Below are 20,968 nucleotides of genomic sequence, written 5' to 3' on the forward strand. Positions count from 1 at the left end.
GCAGAAATGAGCAGTTATGAAGGCATATGGTCCACAAAGCCTTCATTTTTGGTAAAGGGTCAGCTAATAAATATTTCCCAATCTCTGATCTGGAGCTTCCTAAAGAGAGATTATTCTAAGCAACCAGATCCTGTATAATCTAAGGAGGACACTGCATGTCTGACTACTTTGGTGCCATGCCAATAATTCAGCATCTTTACTAGCCACCACAGAAGAGGATCATCCTTCAAAAGATTTTGGAGTTTAGTGTCTCACTCTGAAACAAGGTAAGAAGAGTAACCTTTACTGGTTAACAGGAGTGTTCTAATAAAATTGGCTCCCTCAACTGCTGTCAATTTTTTTCTCTGCTCAATGTCCTAAATGATTACAGTATACACTCACTAGGGAGGCTTAGTTGATTTAAATTCACACTGGTGACTAGCATCCTTCTAGAAGCCTGGTGCATTACAAAACAAATGTTTAGACAGCAGATACAAGATCAATCAGTGACATATGCTGTTTTCATTACTGGGTTATTGTTATTAATAGGACACAATGATGGGCCCTTTAATTTCACAACTTAGATCTTTCTTCTCCTGGCTTTACTGAGAGATATAATTGTCCCAACTGAATTCTTAAAACAATTTGACAAGTATCCAGTTTTATAGATGAGGGAACTGGAGCTCAGTGTGAATAAAAAATTTACCCAGGGTCAAAGAACTGAAAAGTCAGAGCTTGGGTTTGAGTCTAGATCTATATGAATTCAAATGTGATGCCTTCGATTTCACCACAGGTGGATCTCATATTGGTAATTCATAAATTTAAAGACACTACCACATATTACTTACTCCCTGGCCACTATGCCAGATTCAAAGTGTTGTTTTGTTGGTTGTTTTGGTTTTTGACAGTCAAGCTTCAACTACATTAAAACAGAATCGGTATTTACTTTGTCAGACGTTTAGTCTCTAACCCCTTCCAAGCCTGAGTTTCCTTATCTGTAAAATGGGTTTGGTAACTACTGGTGAATTGAGCAAGTACTAGCACATAGGAAATTCTTCATAAGTAGGGCCTACAGTCAAAAATGCTAAGCTTTATGCTGTCTTAAGTGTTCGTGTTTAAGTTTTTGTGTAAAATGAGGGGTGAGGCTCATTACCTTTAGGAGACCTGTTCTGGCTCAATCCATCTGAGACACAGGTGTTAAGCAACAATAAAAATAAAGTATTGAAACAATGAAGCCATTGACTATAAATATCTTGGGATGCCATCCCATAAGACAGGAACTATGCTGAGGACACTAGCACAATACTTACTTGAAACATAAGTTTGGGGTATGTGGATAGAAATTAACAACAGAATTATATTGTCTAGTTAAAAGAGAACATTCAATGAAAATAAAATCAAGACTAGTTTTCTTCAGCAAAACTGGGGGATGTAGATTAGTTTGAAAGCCCCTTTAAAAATGCATTAAACAAAACCCTAGGACAGACATTATTAACAACCTAATTTATGGTAACACACTCATGGACTTCATTTTTCTGTTAATACGCTCTTTCTTTTCTCTTTGCTAGCCAGACCTGTCATGTACCAAGCACCCTCTTTTTGTTCCCATCACCTTTGTTATAAAACACTTCCTTATAATGCCCAACATGCCTGCTTCCCACAGCTAGGATTACATGGAAGGTGGGACATTCTCAAACTTTTTTGTACATATTGCTGTAACATGCCCTAATTTTGTATTATATCAACCAGATCCCGTATCCTCTTACTGAATGGCCTACTCATTGAGTTGCCTAAGCTACTGTGACTAAGCTACTTCTCAAGTATCTGGTTCCCATAGAGACAGAACAGCTATCACATTGTCAGGCATTCATTTCTTTATATGCCTGGAGAGTAAGGCCCAACCACATGCTCCCTTAACAATGCTCAGGGACACCACCAAAACTGTGTTCCAAGAAAGAAGGCTTGCCCTTCAACTGCTTTAAGACTTCTCTCCTTAGTGAAAGGAATGAAAGGGAGGCAAGGTATTGGGATCAGCTTGGTTGTTATCATTGTTTAGAAGAATTCTTGTTGAATCACACATTTGAGAACAAATTTGAGAACAAATTCTTCCTGACTCTGAAGTTCTCTAATAAAGAGAACATTAAGCAAGCTTCCTTGCATGCTTCAAGCTACAATTCAACATCCTCAGCAATGTGTCTTCAGAAGGGATGCCTCATAGCATTGAGCCAACAGGTGTTCACTGCAAAGAAGGTATGCACAAACATTTCAGGTGAAATCAGATTTAGAGTGTCTGAGGACCCTCCGATCCTGAGCTGTGTACTGTCAACACTAAACCTGTTATTTGAAGGCTTGCCCATTCCCGTATGTCCCAGGCTCACCTTCCATCTACCTTCTTGCCTGGTCCAAGAGATGTATTCCTCCTCTCAACAAATACACGATTAGCTTCCCAGCTGCTTAGGACAAAAACCTGGGAATTTTTTTTCACTCGTCTCTATTACTGCCCACCAGTCCAAATGGAATCCTTTGTAAATTCTATTTCTCTATTTGCAATAGAATCCATAATCCAGTTAGTTCTTTCCATCTCTACTGCTAATACATCAAGTCACCCCTAATACCTCTTTTCCCCAACCCTCTTTCCCCACCATTGGTTCTCCACATACAGCCAAAATAATCTAAATCAGATCGTGTCATGCTCTTGCTTGAAGTCCTCTAGTGACTTCCTATGGCATGTGCAATGAGACTGACCTTCTTGACATGGCTTGTACTTGCCCTCATCCCAGCCCACATCTTAACTCTGCATCTTCGTCACTCAGCTCACCCACATTCGCTTCTCTGTCCCTCAAATATCAAACCCTTTCCTGCTTTCATGCTCACTACTTCCTCTGCTTAGAACTCTCTTTCTCTTGATGGTTACATTCTCAACCAACCTTTTAGTCTGACCTCAGGTTCAAAGTTGTGCTCAGGAAGACCTTCCTGAACCAAGCTTTCTGAGGTTACTTTCTCCCCAACCCCTGTTAACCTATAAATGAATGGTTAACTTACATTTAAATATTTCAGATCACTCATATTTGGTTTTAGAAATTATATGAGATAAAACTTTTTATCACACACTCTTTTATGAGAAAACTAAACTAACAAAATACCATTTGATGAAGCCTCAAAATACTAATGGTGGACACTTTTAAAAATAAAATTTGTGCGATTGTAATATTTGGTTTAGATATTGTTGAGAATCCGAATGAAAAACTCTAAGCTGCCAGGGGTTTCTAGGTTAGGTGTAAATTCCATGTGTAAACCAATGATTTATGGCCAGGGACTGACATCATGTCATTGGGTCATGGGATGCTCACTACCTTACCCGAAGCTGACCCCTTTCAGTGGTGAACAGAGCCCTTATAAGACAACTCTCATTGCATCAATCTGGCCCTTAGTACAAAAGCTTTCAAAGACTCAATACTTTCTAGATGGTTTTCAAATGCTGGTGTTCTAAGTGCATGCTCTTTTCAATGATTTTGTGTGAGTTCCAAGGCTTGCTTTCCTAGGAGTTAGTTGTAGGGACATTAAAATGTTTCAGTTAAGAAGATCTTCAGGATTCCTCCTACTAATTACACATGGATATTTTAGCTATTAATCTCTAGTAGTAGTTTTGTAGAAATACTAGTTTTGTAGTAATTCTTCATAGAAGGAAGAATATAAAAAACACCACAGCAAATATTTATTGAATCCTTATTATGTGGTAGCCACAAAGTAGAGAATTTCTTTGAATGATTGATTCTAATGGCTTTTTTTCTCTTAATAATCATACTGTATTTTTGTTCACTGTCTTCTTATGAACATCTAACAATAATTAGATGGGGCATTTTGTGTTTTACAGATATCTTATTTCTAAAGAGAAATCTAAAGGGTGGCATATTCTAGAATATTCTCGCTCTTACAAATGTGCATTTTTTCCAGGCTTTTTTTGGGGGTATTAGGTATAACTTCAGGGTTATGAGAATGAAAGTTGCACTGTGAAGTTCAACTGATAATTCCTCAACTTTCACTGCCAAACTATACCTACATGGCAGGCATTCAATATATATTTGTTGAAAGAGTGGGTGCCTGGATAAATACTGTAATGACAGCATGCACATTTTGTGGGTATCAATTTTACATTTAATTGTAATAAACACCTGGAGTCACCAAGACACAGAATTCAGTTCCTAAGGCTCTGAACCTGATGTAAGACTTATGATTTCTTTAAAGATTAAAAAAATGAGAAATACCATATTCACAGGATAACTTCAGAAATTACCTAGGGCCACTTTAAATAATAAGGTTTTTGTGTGGGAAAGGTTTATGAAACCACCAAGGAATAGACCAAAAAGAATTTCTTTTTTTTTTTTTTTCCAAAAAGAATTTCTAAGGTTTTTGAGAAGCCCAAAAGCAGAACATTGAGGCTGAATTCCTACTTGTAGAAGGTGGTCTGTAATATTCCTTTTTACTTACCACACCAAGTATTATAACAACTCAGACATGGAGTTATTTGTTCTATGGTCATTCTAGGCCCAATTTTACATACCATTCACATAAATATAGCCTCATAGCAAAGGGATTTATAAAGACACTCATAACAGGTATTTTGAAAGCAAAATACTAACACTGTTAATCACTGAAGACAATAACATGTAAAATACTTGCTCCATGAATACGTTGCAGATAAAAAAGTAAAATAACAGTGCATATAAAAAATACAAAATCTTTATGTCATCTATATTTTAATATTTCATCCTAGAATAGTATTCAAACACTTTTATTCATTAGAGTCTGAAATAAGTATGAATTTAATTGCATGAAGTTTACCTCATTTTTAAGGACCTAAAAACAACCTCCTTTTGTTCATTTATGTGTTTTTGCCTTACATATATATTTGACTATATCAATAAATTAAGTAGTTCTCCCTTTCATATTTTAGATTATTTACAGTTAAACCACATTCCCATCTGGACAAAAAATTCAGTTCTAGGCATATTTACTCTAAAGAAATTAAAAACTGATGTCTCTTGGTACTCACCCTTCCATATCTGTTGGCGTAGGACCCAGTAAGCAAGGAATGGAATACAATGATTGTCTCATCCAAGTCCCAGATGAAAACCCTCTACAAAAGAAGAACTGAATCAATATATCTTTTCTTTGGTTGAAGAAACCTGTTATTCAGTTAACCTCAGCATAAATAAGCAGTCTTGAAATAGAAGACAAGGAAAAATCTGAATTTACTATGTTTCTAAAATACAACTGTTCCAGAGTATCCACCAGCTTTTCTCCAGAGTACATAACCTCAGGTAATTATATTAATTATACTAGTGACATCAACACCAACATGAGCAAGCAATAATAAATGTCCTTTCTACTTTGAAGTAGATTCTCAGTTCTCTATTCTGAAAAACTGAATAATGAGCTAAAACTAGTTTATAATTTCTTGAGATAAAGAAGGGCCAATCAATTAAAAAATCATTCCATTTTTCTTTCCTCTTCTCTACTTATTAAGAAGCGTTAAAATAGTGAATCTTATGTTTTATTTTTATCAAGCTAAGTATTAAAAACCTGCACATAAAACTTAAAACTTCATATCATCTATTCACCTTATGATTGTTATCACATGGGTGGGTTATGCATGAACTCCTGCCTCGTTTTCTTCAGATTACAGATAGTTAACAATATAAGCAGACACATCACACATGCTCTTGACACACTTGGGATATCTGGAATTGGATTTGAAGGAATTCACTTCAAAAACATCTTTGAGATACCACAAAGGCTTCCCAAGCCTACTTTTCTTCTTCCTCTTTCCACTCATACCAGTATATATATATTCATACACATAGGTTCTTCTGGGAAATTTCCATCTTTTCGGCCAAAATAATCATGTTTTCCACCATCAGATTTCATTAGGCAAAACCCAGAAACTTAACTGCAGTGGATTCAAGGCTATGAAATCTACCCTTCAAGGTTTTATTTAATCCCTCCTGCTTTTGAACTCGACCAAAACAGGTCTCATAAAATGACTACCATTTCAGTTTAGAATATCCCAGCTTTTCCTTTCTCAACATATATAAACGTGTCCAATTTTCAAAGTGGACTTTAGTAAGCATTTTTAATATGATACTTACTCAATTAAAATGTCAATGACAGCAAGATAAGAGAATTTTGTATAAGCAAAATTATATAATTCACTATATTAGAAAGAAATAACCAGATGCTTTACATGTAGTTAAAATGCCAGAAAAAAACATAAATAATTATTTTTACCTATAGGTGATAATAAAAAGAAAATAATGCTTTACTTATGATATAGAGAAGAAAGCAATAACAAAGCATTTGGGCATCTTGATGGCCATTTACATTACAGGTATACAGAACCACCATTTAACTACCAGGATACCTTGTTATTTACTAGGGCATTGGCAATGACATACCTCAAGATCAGAATCTGGGGGAGGTGAAGGATTATTGTTTCTTCGGCCCCGTCCACGTGACTTCCCATCTGAACCTCGACGCAATCGATCAGAATCTGAGTCTTTAATGGGTGTTGACGGGCTGTGGATTGTACTGTACTCTGTAGAAATACAGGAAGGTCTTTCATCTTTTGGTTCTATTACCCTGGTGTCAAGATCAACCTTGTTTTGATTCATGGAGAAGCTTGAAAAGTAAAACACATTTCATTCTGTTCATCTTCATTACGTTTACTTCCATTGATAAATAATTTATGAGATATTTGATTCCAAGAATCCATTCTTTTGAAAGAATGTGTGATCAGAAATGAATAAAATTAAATTGAGGGTGGAAGACAGCAGGTTGTAGTAAGCTGCCTAGTTTTTCTTTGTGGTTCTCCATGATGAGACAAAGCTCCCCTATCCCCACTTCCACAATTGTGTCTTTCTTTCTTTCCATAAATAGTGCCTGGCCATACTGAGAGGTTCATACATGTGCCTTACCAGCCCCTCGCCGACCTACAAGAAGGTTTTTGGTTCAGAGAAAGAAAAATCAACTCTATGGCAGGAAAAAACAAATTAGCAGGCAGATTTTTCATTGAACATTTCAAAACCTCCTTTTTCTCTCTCATTTTATGTGAGAACAAGGGAGTGGCAAGATAAGGAAGACCAGATATATGGGTACTGCCCATACTCTGTACAACATTCATCATGGATTCTTCCAGTATTTTAGTCTCTGAACCAAAAAAATCTCAAACAGAACATTAAAATTGCTCACCTGGGTAACTCAGAGAAATCATGGAAATAATTATATAGAAACTACAAAATAAAGAACAACTTCCAATCTGCTAGAGGAATGGCTGAGTAGTGGTTGTGGAGTTGACGGGGGACGCTCTTACCCTGCTTCCACAATGAATAAAACCCCTTATAGTCTCTTCTTCTAAGAGTTCACCCATCAGACAATTTCTATCTCCCCAAATTCCAGATGTGCCAGTGTGCTGCCTCTCCACCCCAAACTCTTTGCCAGATTTCTCTACTAGATGTGGGTTGGAATCTCTCAAGCTGATATAAGGAATGATAATTTTCATTGAGATGCTGATGTTGCATTTCACCAAACAGAAAAGTATTGAGGACAGGTGAATACCTAATAGCCTTTATTATATACTATCATCCTTGACTGTCCCAACAAGGCTAGCCATGTGTCAAACCACATGGTCTCAGTAAGTTTAAGAGTTAGGAATTTCAGTGGATAGGAATGGACTTTGACAGAGTAAATTCCATTTCTAAATCACATGGAACAGCCCTACAGCTCCTGTTTAATTTTAAAATCTAAACAGATTCCTATTATTTTTAGATGAGACTTTTTTGCATGTCCTCTGCCATAGGAAATAAGACCAGCAAACTTTATCACATATACCAGCAATGTGATCCTTATACTCAGAAATCATTATGATACCTTACAAGCCTATTAGTTAATTATGGCCAGAAAATCCAAAACAACTCCACTTACTATGTCAGCTTATGTAGTTATATGGGATGCATTTTTGAGCTAACCCATCTTACGGAACAATCAGAATACAGTGCTGGCTGGTCCATGTTTAACATTCTCCAAATCCCTATTAGATTGTTTTCTTGCAGAGGCAGAAGACTGTGGCATCTTCTCAAATTCTAAGCCAAGCATCTGCCTTCCATGTTTTATAGAAAATTAGGAGCACCAAAAAACAAAACAAAACAAAACAAAAACCAAAAAACATATTTTTAAAGGGCCTCCATGAATTCAAAGTTGTATTTTGAAGAAAAAGTCCTGACCTTCTTTTTCTTGTTTTCTTTTTTTTTTTTCTGACCTTCTTTTTCTTTAAAAATTCTGCAACTATATCTCTATGCGAACCTGGATAGCCACCATTTGAGACAGAACACATGCCGATCTCTTTAACAGTTTCAAGACAGAGCATTTACTTTGCAACTGGCACAAGGGGCATCTAATTGGACTCATACTTCAAGTACTTGACTTCAAAGTCCATCTTGACTTGTGAGCTTTCCACATTTTGAAGTTCATATTTGACAAAAAGCTAAAAGATGTTAAGCAATGTATCTTATTGCATTGTGTCTTTTGCTTCCACTTCCAGCTAGTTTAGGGTGAATTCTCTCCTCCAACTAGTTTATCTTATTGAGGTTTTCTTACCCTGGATTTCTTTGTATGGATTGCCCATTCCTTTTCTTGGTGTGTATTTCTTTATACCTGCATTAGAACTAATTAAATCTTTGTAAATATATTCCACCCACTTTTTTGGGAGGGGAAATAAAAAAAGTGATAAATTGATTACTCACTTCTGTAAACCTGGCCCCAAAGAAAATAAGTTCAATGGGCAAAGTATAAAGGGGGATTTTTAAATCATCTAAAGTTTTTCCAGGTGGAGAAAAAGCCCTAAAATATGGACAATCTGATATGTCTAAATATTAAAACACACACACATACACACACACCTTATAGGTCTCAATTTATTAGAAGATAAATTTTTTTAAAAAATAGATTTTATTTATTTATTCATGAGAAACACAGAGAGAGAGAGAGAGAGAGAGAGAGAGAGAGGCAGACACAGGCAGAGGGAGAAGCAGGCTTCATGCAGGGAGCCCGATGTGGGACTAGATCTCCAGACTCCAGGATCATGCCCTGGGCCAAAGGCAGGTGCTAAACTGCTGAGCTACCCAGGGATCCCCGAAAGATAAAATTTAAATGATGCAAGCTAGATTTTTTTTTAAAGATTTTATTTATTTATTCACGAAAGAGAGAAAGAGAGACAGAGGCACAGGAAGAGGGAGAAGCAGGCTCCATGCAGGGAGCTTGACGTGGGACTCGATCCCAGGTCTCCAGGATCAGGCCCTGGACTGAAGGCGGTGCTAAACCGCTGAGCCACCTGGGCTGCCCAATGCAGGCTAGATTTAAAAAAAAAAAAAAAAAAAATCTCTTCCTCTTTGTTCTATGAAGTGGGATTAAACACTTCTACTCTCCTAACCAGCTTTCCTGATTCTATTCTTTTCCTTCTATTAGTGTAAAACAACTCAACAAATAATTTAATCTTCTAATCCACTGACATCTCATATTTCATTAAAATCCTTTCCAAATTATTCAACTTTACCCCCACTTAGATAATGAATGTGAAAATACTCAGAGGAGCATTTATTTAACAAACAATGACTAAATGTCCACCCCACTCCAGGCACTGTATCAGGAGCTTGAAGTATAATGATGTATCATACAGATATGGTTGTCATGGAGCTTAAAATTCAGAGGAAGGTACTGATTTATGAACAAAAGTAAGAGATTAGAAAACAATTAGGAAGGGTTATGGCATAAGAAAGGTAGAATGCTGGGAAACCACAGAGTAAGTTCACATAACTTAGATTTACAGGATTACAGAAGCTTCTTGAAAATGGGGGACAAAATTACCAGTGAAAAATAGACTATAAAAGTTCTCTAGGCAGGTGCATGAACATGTGTGAAGGTGGAGAGAGAGAAAACATGTGCAAGCATGTCAAAGAATTGAAAAAAAATCAATCTGACCCGACTCTAGAAAAAGAGTACAGAGATGAGGTTGGAATGGCAGGCAAAGAATCAAGGAGAGAGGGATGAAATCAAATTTACACTTTAGAGGATTCTAGTTCCAATGTGCTATGAGTACTGGAGGCAAATCAAGACTGAGAAGCAGAGACCAAGGTAGGAAAAGTGAATTCAGTGAGGATTGGTGGTGGCCCATGCAGGTCGTGGAGATTGGAAGAGCTACAGATTTGAAGTGTATTGATTTCACTGGGAGAGAAATCAATAACTAATTGGATAAGAAAGGAGGAGGAAGGGAAGGAAGATGCTTATGTCAGTGGTTTAACAACTGGGAAGATGAAGATGAAGCTATCAGGTATGGGATTTAGGAAGAAGGGATTATAGGGAAGTGTGTAGATGAGAATTCACATTCAGCTTTGGACATGCTGAACTTGAAGATTGTATGCCGTAATAAAGATGTCCAGTAGGCTGTTAGACTACCCTAAAGCTCAGGAAAGACATGTAGGCTGGGTTTAGGTTTGGAAACTGATGCCATACATAATGTAATTAAAGAAATGGGTATAATTAAAGACATGGAGGGTATAGGAAGAGACAGGGAGAGAAAAATGGGTAGGGCTTAGTGGTTTAGCACCTGCCTTCAGCCCAGGGCGTGATCCTAGAGTCCCAGGATCGAGTCCCACATCCAGCTCCTTGCATGGAGCCTGCTTCTCCCTCTGCCTGTCTCTGTCTCTCTCTCTGTGTCTCTCATGAATAAATAAATAAAATCTTTAAAAAAATGGGTGGGGTCTCAGGAGGAAAACCAAGGTTAGCATGTTATAGAGGAAAGAGTATCAGGAAGGAGAGAATAATCAGTAACATCAAAATTGAATCCAACAGTATTTAGATTTAGAGTTACTGAGATCTTTGGCAAACTGGCAAAATGAGAAGTATTTAGGAGGTAGATTGGTGGGATAAAAATGAGACAGAAAGGACAACAGTAAACAGGAGTCAAAATTCCCAACATGTTACTGAAGACCCTGTAATAGCGAAATTCAATAATTGTTTTTAGTTCTTTTTTTTTTTTTTTTAATTTTTATTTATTTATGATAGTCACAGAGAGAGAGAGAGAGAGAGAGGCAGAGACACAGGCAGAGGGAGAAGCAGGCTCCATGCACCGGGAGCCCGATGTGGGATTCGATCCCGGGTCTCCAGGATCGCGCCCTGGGCCAAAGGCAGGCGCCAAACCGCTGCGCCACCCAGGGATCCCTGTTTTTAGTTCTTATTAACCTTATTGTACCTCTCTGTGACTGTCCTGACCACTGGCTACTTTAAACTGTGTCACATCAGAGTAACCTGACTTCCCCTTTTTCTGCTTCTTATCCTACTACTCACGCTATTACTTTTGCCTCTTTAGAGACCTTTTCCTCTACCCAAAGCTTAAATATTAGTGTTTTTTGTATTATTGATACTCAAAGTGCTCTCTGGGACAAAATAAGGAGCTTGTATCAGGATGTTAATTAATGCAATCCCCCCTCATCAAAAGTCTTGCTATGATTAAAAAGAAAACAATGTGCTTAGTGATGCAGTTGATTACATTCTGAAGCAAATCCTTATGTTATATGGACATAACAATTATATATATATATAATAAAAAATTAGTGGATAGGCAGATAGTTGGTAGACTATACCTTGAGCAGCAGTACAAGACAATTTTCTCTATCTCACTGAAAGCTCTCAGCAGTTTGAAGTATTTGTAAGAGGGATTTCAATGATAAGTTCCAGGCTGAATACGCCACTACTTACTAGACCTCTCTATTTGAATATTCCAGGGGCACCACAACTAAAGTTGTCCCCAAATGGATCAGCCTCCTCTCTTACTGAGTCTGATTAATGGTACCAACATCAACCCAGTGTTTCAAGCCAGAAATTCCTCATCAGCTCCAACAAATTAAGACTAAGTTTTAGGTCTTTTACCTTCTGAATACTTTTGTTCTAAATTCAGGCTCTCATCATCCCTGCTTTAAAGTACTGCAACAGGCTTGTTTTCAAGCTTAGTATCCAAACCTTTCAATTACCACCTACACCACCATGAAAGAAAACTTTAAAAAATCTTCAATGCTCCCAACTTCTAGTGTAGAACAGGAAGGATGGTCTAGATTTTAGGACCTGTGGACTCAACTACCATATTTCAAATCATAATCTCACTGCTTATTAGAAATATGTCTTTGGGCAAGTTTACTTTTTCTGAGTCAGTTTCATCAACTGTAAAACTGGAATAAATGAGATGAAATAAAACCAACATACCTGTAAAGGTAGTTTGAACTAGTATTTTATGATGTTAAGCTGCCTTGAAGTAAAGAGAAGTCCCACCAAGTTCAACTTCTCTCTTCCCTTCATAGTCTACACTTCAGACAGACACACCTAATTATCTGAGTTCCCTGAACATGCTAGGCTGTTTCATGACTTTGAACATGCTGTTCCCTCTTCTTACAATGCTTTTTCTTCATGCTTATCATCCCTTCCCTGATCTGTCTGTGAAACTCCTATCAATCTCTAAAGATCAAGTATCTTCTTCGTGAATTTTCTATCTATATCTGAGGCCCTGTTTTGCATTTATGGTTATCTATTGTAGGATTATACAATTTCTGCAATCATTCATATTCACAGTGGATAATAATTTGAGTTATTTTGAGCAAATGTCCATCACTCCTGCTCTTAGAAGACAGAAGCTGGTGGTGTTCATTTTATATTTGGAGAGTGCAGTAAGAGTCCAGGGTGCCAAGCACACATTAAAAAAAACAAACAAACTGATGATTGAAAGAATGAGGGTTTCTCAAGTTTGGCTTTTGCTCCATTAAATCTATGAAGATTACCTAATTATTCCTACTAGCTAGTCAAAATATTTAAAAATGAGAAATAGCTGTAATTACTTTTAAAGCTTATTTAAACATTAATGTTTACATATTCATTCATTAAATGTTAAAATCTACATAAGATCATTAACATTGTACATTTGTATTACTGAAGAGTTCCATAAATCCTTCAATACTGAAAAGAAAAACAGAACTGGAACTCAGAAGATTCCACTTAGTTCCTCTTGGCACCTCTAGTCCCTCTGAGCTGAGCTCATAACTCCTATTTGAGTCTTAGAGACATTTCCTCCATGTTTTTTAGCCTCCTAAAACACCTGGTCTGTCAAATGAGGTCACAGCCTAGATGATTTAGCTTTAAAGTGCTACTATCTATCATGTACAATAGATACCACATCTTCCTAGGTGTTTTTAGTCTTTCCCTCTTAGTTACACATTGCCATATAGCTTTCAAAAGAATTATATCAATTTAAATTGTGTCAGTTTTACCAACAGTCTTACACACAAAGTTATCTTTGCTCTATCTATCTATCTATCTATGTATCTATCTATCTATCACCCTCCCTCCCTCCCTCCCTCCCTCCTACCTATCTTTGTTTTAAAGAAGTCCTGGCTATTTCTTAGGTGTAAAACACTAGTGATTTTAATTGGGACATGTTCAAGATACTTACAGATATGGGCTTAAAAATAATATTTCTCTTTATGAACTATCCAAGTCCTTTGCAAATTTTTATATTCCTTTACTGATTAACATAAAAGTTTTAACATCTTTAACTTCTATTTTATAACCTAATATCAAAGTGCAGGCACTTTTCCATTCCTGATACTTCCTCAAATCCTCAAATTATGCTGATATTTCCTAAATTATGTTTTCCTTCACATAAGTTTTTTTTATTTTTTATTTTTACTTGGTCCTGCACTAAATAAAACACAGCCTGTTGGCCTGGTTGACTCCTAGAAGATTTAGGGATAAGCATTTACGTTTATTCCAAGTGTAGCAAAGAACTTTTTTTTTTTTTTTTTTTTTTTTTTTAAGAACTTTTGATATAACTTTATACTCCTGGGACTGTGTATGCCAGTGGTAGTTGTAAAGGAAGCAGAATACAGGGTTCCGGCAAGTTCCCTTCTCTGTGGTTTGGGAGGATGGAGGCTCTCCTTACTCATTTCTAAGTTTAACTGAGGTGAAAGACTACTCCCCTGAAACAGATTCAAGTAACCAGACTCCGTGTGGACAGGAAGCTCTTGCCACATATATAATGATAATTGGGTGGAGGCCAGGAAGGCTATCTCCAGCTAGATCCTGAATCTATGCTAAGGCATACCAATTACAAAAGAAGTGCAGAGGGAAATCCTTATAAAGATTACCTAAATTTAATGAACATGAGACATGGCAATCGATAATTATATTCTATTTGCTGCTATTGGGGACTCAGATAAAAACGAGTATCTTAATTTCCTAAAAGCAGATATTGTCATGTTTGAGGCTCATGACTTAAAGTGCATGAATAGTTACACAGGTGACTGTGAAGATGCCAGACAGCAACTGACAGTAAGGTACTCCCAAATTTTGAGACTCTCAAAATCAACTTAACTATATGCAAAAATCCTCTCAAAAGCTGATGCATCAAGCCAAATCATGCAGACTAAGAATACAGAGAGATTAATACTAAATCCACGAGGAAAGGTTATTCTGATTACCCTGGCATTCCCCATAGGGAGGGAGATGCATCAAGCTTGATGCTACTGGCCAAAAGAATCATATACCACAATTGGGTTTATTTCTGTTCATAATTTTAAAAACTGCTTTTCCTATGAGGGAAGAAACTATTCTGTAAAGCTGAGTTTGATTACTTTAAGGTAAATATGGGATTGCATCTTACTCCAGGATGGGTTCTGTAATCAATGCACAAAGTAAAAACCACATATACTCAAAATTTCCCAGAAATCCTCTCTCAAACAGCAACACTATGAGGTACAAAAGCAATGAAACCCACTGGTGGGACTGTGGGGTACACATCACATAGGTACCTGGAGAGGCATGGAGCCAACTTGTCCACACTTTTTTCTTTTCTATCTACTCTAAAGCAGAGGTCAGAAATTTTTTTAAAGTCAGATAGTAAATGTCTTAGGCTTTGTAAGATGCATATAGTCTGTTGCAATGACTTAGCTCTGTCATTATAGTGCAAAAACAACCACGACAATTTAATAAAAGAGTATGGTGGTATTGTCTCCAAAGGCAAGGGAAATGAAGGCAAAAATGACTTACTGGGACTCCTTTTGCACAGCAAAGGAAACAGTTGACAAAACCAAAAGACAACCTATAGAATGGGAAATGATATTTGCAAATGTTTTATCAGATAAATGGCTAGTATCCAAAACCTATAAAGACCTTATCAAACTCAAAACCCAAAGAACAAATAACCTAATGAAGAAATGGGCAGATTTGAACAGACATTTCTCCAAAGACGACATACAAATGGCCAATAGACATACAAAAAAATGCTCTTCACTCGGCATCAGGGAAATACAAATCAAAACCACAATGAGATACCACCTCTTACCAGTCAGAATGGCTAAAATTTAACGAGTCAGGAAATGACAAATGTTGGCGAGGATACAGAGAAAGGGAACCCCCCCCCAAAAAAAAGAAAGGGCAACCCCCTTAAACTGTTGGTGGGAATGCAAGCTGGTGCAGCCATTCTGGAAAATGGTATGGAGTTTCCTCAAGAAGTTAGACTGTGAAAGAGCCCAGATGTACATTGACAGATGAATGGATAAAGAAGATGTGGTGTATATATACCCAATGGAATACTACTCAACCATTAAAAAAGTGAAATCTTGCCATTTGCAACACCATGGATGGAACTAGAGGGTATTATGCTGAGTGAAGTAAAGTCAGTCAGAGAAAGACAACTATCATAATTTCACTCATATGTGGAATTTAACAAAACAAAGGAGCACAGAAGAAAAGAGGATAAAGGGGATCCCTGGGTGGCACAGCGGTTTGGTGCCTGCCTTTGGCCCAGGGCGCGATCCTGGAGACCCGGGATCGAATCCCACGTCGGGCTCCCGGTGCATGGAGCCTGCTTCTCCCTCTGTCTGTGCTCTGCCTCTCTCTCTCTCTCTCTGTGACTATCATAAATAGATAAAAATTAAAAAAAAAAAAAAAAGAAAAGAGGATAAAATAAAACCAGAGGAAATCAGAGAGGGAGACAAACTATAAGAGACTTTTAACCAGAAGAAACAAATTGAGGGTTGCTGGAGGGGAAAGGAGGTGGGAGGATGGGGCTACTGGGTGATGGGCATTAAAGAGGAGGGAGGGTACATGATGTAATGAGCGATGGGTGTTATATACAACTGATGAATCAATGAACTCTATCTCTGAAGCTAATAATACATTATATATTAATTGAGTATAAATATAATTTTAAAAAATTAAGAAAATAAAGGAATATGGTGATGTTTCAATAAAACTTTATAAAACAGATTTGGCTTGTGGTAATATATAATTATATTCATTAAAGAATCTGTGTGTTAATATGAGATGCAAGTAACTCCATGATGGCTGTGATATTTAAGTGACTGTCACCTTATTTCTCGGAGTGGCATTACTTCTTCAAAATTGCTGCAAACATTAAATGTTAGCATTGTGGTACAGTTAAGTGAAACATGTTGCCAAACTAATTGGAGAGCAAGGCCCAAAACAAGGTGTTATTTTTTTTGGAATTGATAATAAGTAGAAAGGGAATTTAATACGTACTTTTTAAAAGGCCTCATCCCAGGTCGTAAGGGAGCCCAGCTACTGTGATACCAAAAGGTGTCAACCTTGAACGTGCAAATATGCAAACAAGGTTTTGTTTTTCTCATGAACACAGTAACTTGGGGTTGGTAGAAACACTAGACACATACATCTTGGGAGTGATTTTGTGTGGGCTTGGGGATACCTTCTTACCAGGCTCTTTGGAGTTGCCTGAATCTGGAGGACGTAATCACAAACGACACAAGCAGGCAAGCACACCAGTGATGCTGGGTGATAATGGGCTAAGCTGTCTTTCTACGAAAAATTCAAATGCCCCGCCATTGTTAAACCATGCTGTTCACTATACAGAAAAATTAGGGAAAAGGTCACATGGAAAAGGAGAGGTATATGCCTTTTATACTGAGCACTTAGATTTCCTGGACTTCCAGTGACCCCTAATAACTGAATCTGATGAACATTCTTTTCTAGGCTCACCTCCAGCCCTTTTTAAAAATTATTTTATTTAGATTCAATTTGCCAACATATAACATCCAGTGCCCATCCCATCAAGTGCCCTCCTTAGTGCCAGTCACCCAGTCACTCTATCCCCTCACCCCCTGCCCTTCCGCAACCCTTTATTTGTTTCCCAGCATTAGGAATCTCTCATGATTCCTCTCCATCTCTAATTTTTCACCACTCAGTATCCACCCTTCCCTTATGGTTCCTTTCACTGTTTCTTATATTCCATCTATCTCTGATGTTTTGTAAAAAGGATTCTCCTCTTCCTGTAAGGCAGGCAGGGGGAAGGCCACCTGTAATCACCCAGCCTCATAGCTAAAAACTGAACTTCCTATTCTTCTCAAACCCCTAGAGAAATTCCAGTGGTGGCCTAGACTTCCTGACTGAATTCTCCTATGTCAGAATGCAATACTGCAGACAACAAATGCTCACAGAGCATGGGTGTATGCACACACGTTCATTCAGCTACTGGCTTCTATTTTCCAATAAAAGGGCCACAAACTTGGAAACCTTTGAAAAGATCTTTATAGACAGTTTAAAAAAAATCTTTGATACAAATCAATTTAAAGTAGCTACAAGAGAAGTCATCTTATCCTGGCACAGGAGCTCATCTTCCATTCACACTACCCTTCACTCCTGGAGGTTAGGGATTGTCTGCGGAAGATTTTCTTCTGTCTTTAATGGCCATGAATGCCACGTCTTATCGGTAATGGACTGCAACCTCCCATAGTACTGCCAAGCTTCACTGTTCTCAGCTTCCCCTTCCCGCCACCGTGATCTGTGCAATTCTGCTTGAGAGACACCACTAGTGATTTTGTGTGTGTGCATGCGTGTGTGTGTGTGTGTTTGTGGTCAAAAAGGCTTCTAGATAGCTCCGATGCACTTTCTGCTCATTCTGCTCACTTTGAGGACACTCCTAGACCCCCATCTCTATTAATCTGTGAAGACGGCAACTTCTTTTTGAATTTGATCTTTCTTTCTCACACTTCTGAAAGACAGGTGACTGTGTGATGCTTCCCTCTCGGGAGACCAGTCTCCAGCCAGTGCCCCTGGTCTGCCCACTGCTGTTGCATTTGCTGACCTGATCCGATTCAACAGGACCTGTATACTGGGTGGGCTTCTGGACGTGTGCGAATGCAGTCACCCAGAGTCGTGTGCTCACACGGGCCTTGCACTTGGCTTAACGTTCTGCAGTGCTGTTTTGAAATTATTTATGAACAAGTGCACATTTTCATGGAGCACTGGGTGCACAAATTATGTAGCTGGCCCTGCCTCTGTCTATCACAAACAAACCCCTGAGCCAGTAAAGTGTGTGTTACCTTAGGATTATGTGGTAACACAGCACCTTCTATGTATCAGGCAACGTACCAAGCACTAAGCATGATGGTCTTGCCCCATAGAGTCTCATGTCTGGCTGTATTTATTACATCCAAGAGTGTCAGAAGTAACAGCATAAGACCACTTGCCACTCTCTTTCGTGACCAAGCCCGTAAGCAAAAAGCACTCACCCTCTACACTCTGCATACCCAGGAAAACACATTTACTAGTACTTTCTATGCATAGTCTTCCTCCCCTCATGTTATATGGGTGAACTTTCTGCCAGCCCCTCACTGAGGCATGAGATCCCAGCCCACTCGCACCCCCTTTGGCCAAGTGTCCCCTTCCTCTGGATCACTCACATGTGCACACAAGCCAGATATATTTCTTGCCTAAAAAATCACCCCCTAGATTCTCCAGTCTCTGTTACCTTATAGTACAAAGCAAGAATTATTAAAAGAGTCGTAAATATTTGCTGCATCAATTTCCTCTCCTCCAGTCCCTTCTGAGCTCAGTCCAATTAGGTTCTTCTCTCCAATATTCCACTACCACCAACCTTTGTCAACATCACCAGTGACCCTCACCCTGTCAGACCCAATGGTCAAGTCTCAAGTTCCTCTTCTCTCAACCTTTCGCCAGCATGACACACAGCTCATTACTCCTTTTGTCTGTAACACTTGCTTCCCTTGGCTTCTGGGAGGCTCCATTCTTGGTTGCAAGGCCAGGCTCCATGTTTGGCTCTCTCCCTTTCTGTATTTATACTCGCTGCCCTGGTCAACTCTCATCCAGGCACATGAGCTTTAAATGGCATCTGTGATGACTCACAAATTTAGGTCCTAAGTTATCTTATCAACAACAGACTTATTCATCAACTCACTTGCCATTTCCCCCTGGATTTCTAATAGGCACCATACACTTAATATGTGCTCAATAGAAATCTTGATTTCTCCAACAATACTTTCTCTTCCTGCTATTTCCTCCATATTAAGAAGTGGAAAATGCATTTTTTTTTTTTTTTTTGGTGTTTGGGCTCCAAACTGTGGTGTCATCCGTGATTCCTTTCTTATTCTTCACATTCAACCTATTGACAAATCCTGATAGCTCTACTTCGTAATCTCTCTCAAATCTGACCACTTTCACCACCTCCACCCCTAGGCACCTGAGCTTGGCCAAGTTGCCTCTCCATGGGCCACTGGAACCATCTGCATGACCACAACCACACCCCTTCTTACCTTTGCTTATTCTCTGCCCAACAACCAGACAGATTCTCCTTTAAATGTAATGGCATCACGTCACTTTTTGCTTAAACACTTTTCATCTCATTCAAAACAAACATAAAATCCAAAGTCCTTCCCATGCCCACATGCCTGCTATGATCTGGCTCCTTCCCTGCCTACCCTTACCCCCCTCTCATACTCCACCCCAGAGCTCCAGTGACATTGGCCTTTCTGTTGCTGCTCCATCCACCAACTGCCATTTCCTCTCCCAGAAAGCTCTTCCCCAAACTAGGAGGTGGCTCTCCACTCAGTAATTTCAGGTCTCTGCTAAAATGTCACTCTGTCAGACCAGTCTTCTGCCCTAACCCTATTTTATAAACCATGTCATCCTTCCAGACGCTTCTGACTACCAGAGGCATTTTACATTACTTGTAATATGTGTGCTTTGATTAAATATAAACACTCCTTGAGGACACAGACTTCATCTTATTCACTGCTGAATGCCCTGTGTCTAAAACAGTGCCTGAGATATACCAGAGACCCTGCAGACATCTGCTGTTGAATGAGATAACAAGCTGGCATGTGGACCATCTCTGGGTCACAAGGTGCTTGTGATCCCTGATAACTCTTCATGTAAAATTTGATTTCACCATTCTCTTGAAGAATGTGTCACAGTTAAGTATTTATCAATGTGCCTTCATGGTCATTCAGGATGGATCGTCAGGAAGAGAACTTGGGCATACTTGGTTCCTGATTTCATCTTCTGAGTTCAACTTATTTCATTCAGTGCAGAGTAGACCTTACCCTTCACAGAAAAAGAAGACACATCAGGGTTGACAAGTAGAGGGGTGGATTGAACAGGGCTTCCTGTAGGCTCTGTAATTATTTCTCTCACTCCATCTGCATTCTCCTGTTTCACATGCCTGACTGAACCAGTCTTCTCTTTTCTCAGCACATCACTTCCCTAAGCCAGAACCCTTGTTCCATAGGGATGGCAGTTTCTGATGGGCACCTGCCTGGGGAGATCTGGGGTCAGAGGGAGAGCTGTCAGGGACCAAAGCTTAGCTGCATGGATTACTGAACCTGTACTGATGTCAAAAATGTGAACTCATCCCTTTTCATGTTTGGGGAATACCCCACCTGTGGAGGGAATGGGTCTTGCAAACTTTGGTCCATTTCCACATTCTCCTCAACTTACTGAACATGGAAAATTGAATAGTTCACATTTCATTGTGGTAGAAAGAATAAGCTACAAATTCAGACAGTAGGATCTGAACAGGCTTGGTAACTTGTAATTTATGGAATTATCCTGACATTATCTG

General features: G+C 38.5%; 1 protein-coding gene and 1 long non-coding RNA gene across 16 annotated transcripts in view; one reads left to right on the plus strand and one right to left on the minus strand.

Moving 5' to 3' along the window:
• Positions 1-20,968, minus strand: part of EYA1 (EYA transcriptional coactivator and phosphatase 1) — a 420,890-nt gene that overhangs the window by 73,248 nt on the left and 326,674 nt on the right. For all 15 annotated transcript variants that reach the window (XM_025477983.3, XM_025477982.3, XM_025477975.3 and 12 more), the window contains 2 exons: positions 6,435-6,574; positions 5,033-5,116 (listed from right to left, as the gene is read on the minus strand). In XM_025477983.3, coding sequence (XP_025333768.1) covers positions 5,033-5,116; positions 6,435-6,574 — 224 coding nt within the window. The remainder of the gene's footprint in view (positions 1-5,032; positions 5,117-6,434; positions 6,575-20,968) is intronic.
• LOC125753975 (uncharacterized) lies at positions 1,870-5,483 on the plus strand. The gene is made up of 2 exons (XR_007407017.1): positions 1,870-2,229; positions 5,055-5,483. It is a non-coding gene; the product is annotated as an uncharacterized LOC125753975 (long non-coding RNA).

The sequence above is a fragment of the Canis lupus genome, chromosome 29, assembly GCF_003254725.2.
Source record: "Canis lupus dingo isolate Sandy chromosome 29, ASM325472v2, whole genome shotgun sequence".
NCBI lineage: Eukaryota > Metazoa > Chordata > Mammalia > Carnivora > Canidae > Canis > Canis lupus.